This window comes from Sinocyclocheilus rhinocerous, unplaced genomic scaffold (assembly GCF_001515625.1).
Source record: "Sinocyclocheilus rhinocerous isolate Xijiao unplaced genomic scaffold, SAMN03320098_v1.1 scaffold411, whole genome shotgun sequence".
Classification (NCBI taxonomy): Eukaryota; Metazoa; Chordata; class Actinopteri; order Cypriniformes; family Cyprinidae; genus Sinocyclocheilus; species Sinocyclocheilus rhinocerous.
Genome location: NW_015640493.1, coordinates 2,839,569 through 2,850,058, shown reverse-complemented (window position 1 = coordinate 2,850,058; position 10,490 = coordinate 2,839,569). Strand labels below are relative to the sequence as shown.

General features: G+C 35.7%; 2 protein-coding genes across 2 annotated transcripts in view; one reads left to right on the top strand and one right to left on the bottom strand.

The window, feature by feature from the left end:
- The window catches only part of LOC107753278 (dihydropyrimidinase-related protein 2-like), a 15,364-nt gene extending 9,053 nt beyond the window's left edge, over nucleotides 1-6,311 (top strand). Inside the window, exons 10-14 of the mRNA XM_016569406.1 lie at nucleotides 348-489; nucleotides 757-927; nucleotides 1,154-1,333; nucleotides 4,196-4,444; nucleotides 5,886-6,311. Of these exons, the coding sequence (XP_016424892.1) occupies nucleotides 348-489; nucleotides 757-927; nucleotides 1,154-1,333; nucleotides 4,196-4,444; nucleotides 5,886-6,311 (1,168 nt within the window). The remainder of the gene's footprint in view (nucleotides 1-347; nucleotides 490-756; nucleotides 928-1,153; nucleotides 1,334-4,195; nucleotides 4,445-5,885) is intronic.
- Nucleotides 6,312-6,684: 373 nt separating this feature from the next.
- LOC107753289 (E3 ubiquitin-protein ligase TRIM39-like) overlaps nucleotides 6,685-10,490 on the bottom strand; it is a 6,413-nt gene continuing 2,607 nt past the window's right edge. The window contains exons 2-6 of the mRNA XM_016569416.1: nucleotides 9,569-9,664; nucleotides 9,081-9,311; nucleotides 8,893-8,915; nucleotides 8,205-8,323; nucleotides 6,685-7,308 (exon numbers count right to left, since the gene is read on the bottom strand). Of these exons, the coding sequence (XP_016424902.1) occupies nucleotides 6,773-7,308; nucleotides 8,205-8,323; nucleotides 8,893-8,915; nucleotides 9,081-9,311; nucleotides 9,569-9,664 (1,005 nt within the window). The 3' untranslated portion in view covers nucleotides 6,685-6,772. The remainder of the gene's footprint in view (nucleotides 7,309-8,204; nucleotides 8,324-8,892; nucleotides 8,916-9,080; nucleotides 9,312-9,568; nucleotides 9,665-10,490) is intronic.

Below are 10,490 nucleotides of genomic sequence, written 5' to 3'. Positions count from 1 at the left end.
AAGGAATGCAACACCCGCTGAGTACAACGATAGAGCTTGAAAGATCAAAGACAATTTTTAATATAACTCCGACTGGATTCGTCTGAAAGAAGAAAGTCATGTACACCTAGGATGCATCGGGGGTGAGTGAAACGCAGCCTAATTTTCATTTTTGGCTGAACTAACCCTTTAATGGAAATGATCTTACTACATCTGTGTTCTTTAATTTGCACATTGACAGTAGAACAAGAGCTTTTGACTCTCATCTGCGCTTTTTAGGGATTACGGCCTAATTTTCTCTGCTTAGTAAATCTGGCCCTTAGTCTTCAGAAAGCATTACACTTACTGACCATCATGAACCGTTTCAGTGGGGATCTTCAGGTGACGGCCAGCGCTCACTGCACCTTCACCACGGCACAGAAAGCTGTTGGAAAGGACAACTTCACCCTCATTCCGGAGGGGACCAACGGCATCGAGGAGCGTATGAGCATCGTCTGGGACAAAGCTGTGGTAGGCCTCACAATACAGTCTCTCTTTCTCAACTAAATAAAAAAATAATGCATGTAAGATTTAAAAAATATATTATATACTTCAACACTGCAAACCACACTGCAGCTTTAAGTTTGCATTCTTTGTGATATTTGGATCCTCTATTAGCCATTATGTCATGAATTCCCAGGTCAGAGTTCAAACATGAACAGCAAAAGAACAACTTCCATTCGTATGTGACAGTGCATTGTCTTATTCGCAGTTTCCAATAATATTTTTGTCACACAGGCAACCGGTAAAATGGACGAGAATGATTTTGTTGCAGTAACGAGCACAAATGCTGCAAAAATCTTCAACCTGTATCCTCGGAAAGGCCGAATCGCTGTAGGATCGGATGCTGACATTGTCATCTGGAACACCAAGGAGACAAAAACCTTTTCTGCCAAAACTCACAATCTGGTATGAGAATTGCAAAAAAAAGATAACCTATTAACAATGGTATTTTTATTCATCCCACATCACTGTACTTACCTAACTATTGGTTTAGAGTGGAAACAGTTCTAGTCTTCTACAGCTGGATTCTGTCTAAACACATCAGAATTCTGTTAAGTCCTTGTAATATTCCATTGGAATTTTGTGGATGTGAAATGTAAAACTCCTTATTCTGATCTATGTTTCGCCGCAGACAGTGGAGGTGAATATCTTTGAGGGAATGGAGTGCCGAGGTTTCCCTGTGGTGGTCATCAGTCAGGGCAGGATCGTTCTAGAGGACGGGAAACTCAATGTGACAGAGGGTTCCGGCCGCTTCATCCCCAGAAAAGCCTATCCGGACTTTGTCTACAAGAGAATCAAGGCCCGAGGCAGGGTAAGAATGTCTGTGTGATTATGAGTGTTGACTTACTCAGCACAGTTAAATAACAGATTGAAATCCCTCACAGACTTTTCAAGTTTAAAAAGACTCAAGACGTAGTGCTTTCCTCCTGCAACATGTAGATTCAGACAAGACGATTAAAAGGGAAGTGTGTTTTCTATGGAAGGCCGTTTATGCCATAGAAAAAAAACATAAAAAGGTAATTGCGACTTTTTTAAATTGCAGGAATTTAACTCTGAAAATGAAACTTAATTGCAAACTTGGAATTCAGAGGGGAACAAACTGAATTATGAGATCTAAACTCAGAATTGTGAGATGTAAACTTGGAAATCTGGAGAGAGAAAAAAACAGAATTATGAAATGTAAACTTGGAATTCTGAGGGGGGTAAAATGAGATATAAACTCAGAATTATGAGACACAATCTTGGAATTCTGAGAAAAAAAAATGGAATTATGAGAAACTCAGAATTGTGATATGTAAACTTGGAATTCTGAGAAAAAACTGAAATCTGAGATATAAACTCAGAATTGTGCGCTGCATGGATTCTGTGTATGAAATCATGAATTTTGACTTTTTTTTCACAGAATTACAAGTTTCCAACGTTTTTCTCAGAATTGCAAGAAACAACCCAGTGGGCAATTGATGTTGAAAACACATTAAATTGTGTCAAAAACTTGACATGACGTTGATTTTATGTAAATTGAACGTCAAACATATTGGCCTACATATACATTAAATCAATTTCAGTGTGGAATTTACTTCCTATTTTCACCCAATTACCACTGGAAGAAATTGCAGTCCTAACTGAATTTAAAATGATGTTACAGCATCTTGATCAAGTCTTGACTAATATTTGATGTAAAATTGATATCAAGGTGCCTGCTGGGAAGTCACAAGTACCCTTTTTATTTTTTTATTCTATGGCGGAAACAGGCTTCCACAGTTTTCTGCACCAGTAGTGATGCAAATGACACTTCATCTTTAAGAGATTGTGTTCCGTCATTGTGCTTTAAAGAAAAATCAAGAACTACCTACAGATGGTCTTAGTGCTAAGATATAAAGAAAAGAAAAAAATTAATTGTTATTGTTAGGCTTATGTTGTATCTGAGACTAGAGCAAAAAAATGGATTGTAGACTTCTGCCTCTAGCTGCATTCATGACTTGCGGTTTCGTTTTGAAAGCTAAGACTCATCACACAGATACAGCAATCAGCAATGCATTTTTTGTATGTTTCTAAGATGACGTTTGGTGCTCTCAATCTATAGATTCAACACATGCCAATGTGTTACTGTGATAAATAGTCACTTTTTGAACCCAGATGAACGTTTTTTAATTATTTTGAGGTTTATATTCCTATAATGCATTTAATTACTAACAGTCTTTTTGTAGTCTTACCCGGTATTTACTGGAAATCTCCATATTAGATGTAATGTAATTTTCGTCAGATATTTCAGAGTTGAAGGTGAAGGTCAGTGAAGCTGAGAGAAAGCGATCAGTGGATTGTTTTTCTACCTTCTTGTTCATTCTGTAAATATATTGTTTTTCTTTTTTGTGCATGGTTTGCATGTCCTCAATAATAAAAAAAAAAGTTTAAAGAAAAATTGCCATTTTGATCATTTCACTATAGTGCCTATGCAGTTTTATTGTTAAGATCCTTAAGATCTTTATAAATGATTCACAATTGTATTCACAATAAATTGTAGACCATTGTAAATTATATATATACAGTATCTCACAGAAGTGAGTACACCCCTCACATTTTTGTAAATATTTTATATATTTTATATCTTTTCACTGAAGAAATGACACTTTGCTACAATGTAAAGTAGTGAGTGTACAGCTTGTATAACAGTGTAAATTTGCTGTCCCCTCAAAATAACTCAACACACAGCCATTAATGTCTAAACCGCTGGCCACAAAAGTGAGTACACCCCTAAGTGAAAATGTCCAAATTGGGCCCAATTAGCCATTTTCTCTCCCCGGTGTCATGTGACTCATTAGTGTTACAAGGTCTCAGGTGTGAATGGGGAGCAGGTGACGTATGAGTCAAAAATGTGAGGGGTGTACTCACTTCTGTGAGATACTGTATATATACATATATATATATATATATATATATATATATATAAAGTTTGTTAGCGTTATGATGTGAATTAATATATATAGGTAAATGCATCTCAGTCTGTGAAAAGTCTCCATTGTCAGAATTATTGTATGACCACAAAGGGTGGGGTAATTAGGTCATGATAATTTATGTTAATGAACATGTTTTAATATTATTAGTAGTATTAATTTTATTAGTAGTAATAGTATTTTCATGAGACTACGACAGTGGAATAGTGCTATTTAAAGCAAGCGTTGTTTGCAAAAATTCTAAAGTTTTGCTAATAACCACTGGTCAAAATATTTTGATATTTTGTATTCCAGAAGTACCTGTATGTATATTGTGCATAGTTTGCAAATCTTCTGCACTTGACCTTCCATTTGCAATGTGATGAATGATGTCATTACAGAATTTTGAATTGAATTAAAAATGCAAAATAAGAAAACATGCAAAGTTACAGTCATGACAATACAACATACAACCGTTTGAAAACTTGGTTGCAAAATGATTGTTTCACCTATTTAAAAAAGTTGCTTATTTATACTGCACAATATTCAGTAAGCAGCTATCTAATATTCTGAACAGACTTGCTGCCACTGACTTCCTACTTTACATGATGACATTTGAAAGCATTTCAAACGTCTGATTACATTCACAAATGTTTGATTACATACTATTAATGCTTAAGTTTGCTGTTGTAAGATGCTGCAGATGGCAATATACTCTCCTATGTGCATGCGTCTCTCACTAGATCTGCACTAGTAGAGTTTGCAAAGTCATGATAACAGGGCAAGGTAAAGAGCATCTGCATGCTAAAGCTCAGGCGAGGGGGAGCGAGTGTCTGTCATCGGCTGGGCTTGATGAGGCTGGACAGCTGGAGATGTCATCAGAGCTCATTCACCCAGAGTTCACAGAGCTTCAGCACAAAGACGACATGAACAACAAGCATTTGATGCTCAAACTTCATTCATATTGGAAGTTTCTTCAGCTGTGCTCAGAAGTTTTGAATTTTCTCAAACCTTGTACTAATTAGTGATTTATACACAACTGTTCAATAGTATGTGGTCAGTAATATAATTTTTTTTTAAATAAAGTAATACTTTTATTCAGCAAGGATGCATTAATTTATGTGCTCAGAAGTTTTGAATTTTCTCAAACCTTGTACTAATTAGTGATTTATACACAACTGTTCAATAGTATGTGGTCAGTAATATAATTTTTTTTTAAATAAAGTAATACTTTTATTCATTTATTAATTTAATCAAAATTGACAGTGAAGACATTTATAATGTTACAAAAGATTTCTATTACAAATGCTGTACTTTTTAATTATCCTAAAAGAAAAGAATGGTTTCCACAAAAATATTAAGCAGCACAACTGTTTTCAACATTGATAATACATTTTTCTTGAGCAGCAAATCAGCATATTAGAATGATTTCTGAAGGATCGTGTGACATTAAAGACTGGAGTAATGATGCTGAAAATTCCGCTTTGGTCACAGGAATTTACATTTCTTAAAAAATATTCAAATAGGAAAAAATTAAAGTGTAAATGTTTCACAATATGACTGTCTTACAGTATTGTTTTGATAAAAAATAAATAAATGCAGTCTTGGTGACTTCAAAGACATTAAAAGATCTTACTCAAACTTTTGAATGGTACCGTTCTAAGTTTCATATCATGTTCTTTCCACATCACATTCAGAACTCAAAACACAACCCAAAATCACAATTTATAAAAACTAATATTAAAAAAACAGCAGTAATATTCTGGAATATTATTACCATTTAAAATAACTGTTTTCTTTTTTGGATATATTTTAAAAGGTGTTCCTATGATGCAACTCTGAATTTTCAGCATCATTACTCCAGTGTAACATGATCCTCTAATATGCTGTTTTGATGCTAAAGCAACATTTCTGATTATTATCAATACTGAAAAGTTGTGCTGATTAATAGTTTTGTGGAAACTGTGATACTTTTTTTTTTTTTTTTTTTTTTACATCACTTTGGATCGATTTAATGCATCCTGGCTGAATAAAGATATTAATTTCCTTGGGGAAAATACAGTAGTCTATCGAGACTTGCTAAAAGGATAGTTCACCCAAAAATGAAAAAATAAATAAATAAAAATCAAAGTCAATGGCTACCATCGACTGTTTGGTTACCCACGTTCTTCAAAATATATTCTTTTGTGTTCAGCATAAGAATTTACATACATACAGGTTTGGAGGTCTGGGTGAGTAAATAATGACAAAATAGTTATTTTTGGGTGAACTATACCTTTAAGTCATTCTTGTACTAGTTCAGTCCTTCCGTCTGTTGAGTCACTCCGTGTACACAGACACCTTCTCCGCTAAAATATGCAGTGGATGTCTTTTACATGTATTGGAGAAATACGGAAACACTTTTTCCGTAAACTTATGCTTATACTTATACAGCAGAGAGTTGTCTCCGGCGTCCGAGAACATCACTCTGCCGGCCTCCCAGTCGAGCTGAACCCGAATCTTCTGAGGTTTCTTCTTGAGCGTCAGAGGAGCGCTGGTGGACGTCCGCGCGCGGTACTCTCCTCCGTACAGGCAGATGGTCCACATGCCGCGCTCAGGGCTCGGTGGGAGCCACTCTTTACGCTGCACGCTTTCTTTCACCACCCCCAGCGCCCACTCACTGCAGTCTCCCACCTCCACGTCCCAGCTGTGCCGGCCGGAGCTGAAGCCCTCGGAGCCCAGGACGCAGTCATAGAAGCAGAAGCGCTCGGGGTTGTCCGGGACCTGCTGCTCTTCTTCGGTGTAGCGGATGGTGGTGAGGTCGTCGGACAGAGTGACGCAGACGTCTGCGGTGTTGGGGTCGAGGATCACGTGAGCTGAAGGTTTGACAGGTATTCAGAGTTTAGTCACTTGCAAGATGAGTTTTAAGCCAGTTGCAAGTGATTAAACTGGATATTCATAAACTAAAATGTAAATTCTACTTTGTGAGAAACTTTTTTTTTTTTTTTTTTTTTTACATCACTTTGGATCGATTTAATGCATCCTGGCTGAATAAAGATATTAATTTCCTTGGGGAAAATACAGTAGTCTATCGAGACTTGCTAAAAGGATAGTTCACCCAAAAATGAAAAAATAAATAAATAAAAATCAAAGTCAATGGCTACCATCGACTGTTTGGTTACCCACGTTCTTCAAAATATATTCTTTTGTGTTCAGCATAAGAATTTACATACATACAGGTTTGGAGGTCTGGGTGAGTAAATAATGACAAAATAGTTATTTTTGGGTGAACTATACCTTTAAGTCATTCTTGTACTAGTTCAGTCCTTCCGTCTGTTGAGTCACTCCGTGTACACAGACACCTTCTCCGCTAAAATATGCAGTGGATGTCTTTTACATGTATTGGAGAAATACGGAAACACTTTTTCCGTAAACTTATGCTTATACTTATACAGCAGAGAGTTGTCTCCGGCGTCCGAGAACATCACTCTGCCGGCCTCCCAGTCGAGCTGAACCCGAATCTTCTGAGGTTTCTTCTTGAGCGTCAGAGGAGCGCTGGTGGACGTCCGCGCGCGGTACTCTCCTCCGTACAGGCAGATGGTCCACATGCCGCGCTCAGGGCTCGGTGGGAGCCACTCTTTACGCTGCACGCTTTCTTTCACCACCCCCAGCGCCCACTCACTGCAGTCTCCCACCTCCACGTCCCAGCTGTGCCGGCCGGAGCTGAAGCCCTCGGAGCCCAGGACGCAGTCATAGAAGCAGAAGCGCTCGGGGTTGTCCGGGACCTGCTGCTCTTCTTCGGTGTAGCGGATGGTGGTGAGGTCGTCGGACAGAGTGACGCAGACGTCTGCGGTGTTGGGGTCGAGGATCACGTGAGCTGAAGGTTTGACAGGTATTCAGAGTTTAGTCACTTGCAAGATGAGTTTTAAGCCAGTTGCAAGTGATTAAACTGGATATTCATAAACTAAAATGTAAATTCTACTTTGTGAAATAATCAGTATGCTACACTGTAAAAAAATGATGAAGGAAAACAATATAAGATTACTGGAGTACGTTTACATGAAAATACTAGGCCTATTTTAGTCTTTCTACTTAAATATTTCGTGTTTAATTTAATGTGTTACTTTCCGTTTCCTTGAAATTAATCGTGACAAATTGTATTTATAGTTTACCTTTTTTGTGTACTTTTTTAAAATACACACACACATATATATATATATATATATGTGTGTGTGTATTTTAAAATTTTACACCAATTTTAGTCTAAACTTTTTGTTTTTTATTAATTTATTTAATAATTTGTTTTAAATATAAAAAACAATTAAAAAAACATAAAAAAAACATTACTTTTTTAAATGTAATTTAATTTCAAATAAATGTAATGCATGTAATATCTAAATATTTAACAAAAGGAATATGAAGTTTCTTTCAGTCGAAACTATTAAAATAATAGAAAATATTCTTGATTTGTTTCTCTACCTTCAAAAGTGCAATATCATCAGCGCTCATGGCCTCTTCTGTTGAATTAATATCTAAACATTAGATATTGTTGAGCTAATTTTTAAATATTTAACTAAAGGAATTTGTTCATTTTCATTCATTTTACAAAGGATGCATAAAGACCAGAAAAAAAACAGATAACATGTCAAAAGTCTGGATCTGTTATACTAGGAGTACAGCGATTAGGAACCAACCTTAATAATATAATTTCTAAAAAAAATTAAATAAAAAAACGGATGGCTTTCTGAGCACAACAGTAGATTTTGCTCTTACTGTATGTGACAGCGGTCTGCATCTTCTCCCACACTCTGAACTTGAGCGAGCCGACGTGTTTGGCCACATCAATCAAAGCTCCGGAGATTTCCACCGGATCCTGAACGCTGCAGTCCATCCTGCGACAGAAACAGAGAAGCTTCATCAAAAACTGAGGTTCATCTGAAACTGACAATGAGCCTCGATCAACAAACTCAACTCACATTAATGTTACAAGCCATTTTATTTACTAAATAGTCTTGTGGCTGCAGGCTGCTAAACCAATAACCCTGCCTGGGTTTATTTTGCACAAGAAAGAATGAATGAATGAATAAATGTATGAACGAACGAATAAATAAATACTTTTAGTAACTTTCATTTCGTGTAATTTCCATATCACTATGAATAAACAGTGAAACATACAGAACTCAAAATGCAGCCCAAAATCACAATTTATAGAAACTAATCTTTAAAAAAACAGCAATAATATTCTTCAGAAAAATTTTCAGAAATTAATTTTCAGCATCATTACTCCAGTCTTCCAGTCCAGTGTCACATGATACTTCAGAAATGATTCTAAAATGCTGATTTGATGCTCAAGATTATTATCAATATTGAAAAGTATTGATTGTGCAAATATGGATTATTATCAATATTTGCGCAAGAATGAATGGATGAATGAATGAATAAATAAATCAAATATTTTTACCGTTCTGATTTCTTCTTGTAGTTCTGTAACAGAAAGATCAGAGAATTTTCAGAAAATGTGCTGCTCCAGTTTCTCTTAAACAGACCAGATTGATATGCATGCAATATATATTTAACCAAAGGAATATGATTTTTCTTTCAATCTATACTATTAAAATAATAGAAAATAATCTTGATTTATTTCCCTACCTTCAGAAATGCCATATCATCAGCGCTCATGGCCTCTTCTGTTGAACTAATGGCTTCTCTTAAGGTCATGATCTCATCTGTTAGTTTGTCCATCTTCTCCTTCATCTTCTGGCTCTTCTGCTCCTCTTCCTCGCTCAGAGCTCTCAGCATGGAGATCTCCTCATCATGCAGGAACTGATGGAGCTTTTCAAAGTTCTCCTTTATCAGACGCACGGTCTTCTGGGCCTGTCTCTGTCCGGAGGGTGGAGAGACGTTCAGAAATTACTGCCACCTTAATGTGTTTGTGCAAAATGTTTAAAAATGTGAGTAATAAAATAACTAATTACTGAAGTGCACAGTCACATGAAAAGTATATGTGGGATACATTTTAGCCATTAAATTCACTTTAGTCTTAAACACAGTGCTGATAAAATATGTAAAAGCCCCCAAACAGCCTGAATATCCTGTTAAAGTTGGCTTGCATTGCTCTTTTGACTCGGAGATGTTACCCTGATGTGTTCTGAAGTTTCCTGGCTGGTTTGTTTGGCTGTGTTGAACATCTCCAGCTTCTCCTGCAGGGGTCTGAGAGCTGCTCTCAGCTCCCTCTGAGAACAAAGTGAATTCTTGTCAGTTCATCTGAAACGACCACTAGCATGCTATTGATATAACAGAATCAGAACTTACTGGGACTCACTCCTATAAGTTAGTGCCACTAATTATGAATTTAGAATAATAATAATAAAAAAAAAAAATCTATTTAGTCGTTCTTAGTGTAATCTAGTCTTTTTTGCAATCAATTATCATTGCAGCCCACATTATTACAACACTTATGTTTTAAAGCATCTAGAAAATAGAAATACCGGCCAATGCCGATAATCGCATCTACAGTGGCTGGATATTTTAATGCTGATATTTTATAAACAATCTAGTTATCACAATATTATCACAATATTTACTCAAAATATAAACAAAAAACTAATATTGAAATATTTATCAAATATTTATTAAAACATAAATAAAAATACCACAAATATATTTTTAAAGTTTTTAAATCTATTTAATAACATTAACAAGACTGCCAATAAATGTTGAACGTAAAACTGCACAATAATTTGAGATTACACCAAATTACATGCTTGAAAACTGAAAATGGTGAAATTTTGGATGATTTATCAGCCTAGCTGATATATTGGTCTATCGCTAAAAGACATACAGTATTATTGGCAAAAAAACGAAAAAATGGCCAAATATTGGGCAATTTATAGTTCAATCGCTACTACATTTATTATTCATTTAGCAGACGCTTTTATCCAAAGCAACTTTCAAATTAAGAATACAACAAAGTGAAAGTGATGTTTTTAAAAATAAAATACTTTTCTTCAAAAAGTATTTACTCAAAATTCACAAAACAATAAAATGTTTAATATTAAA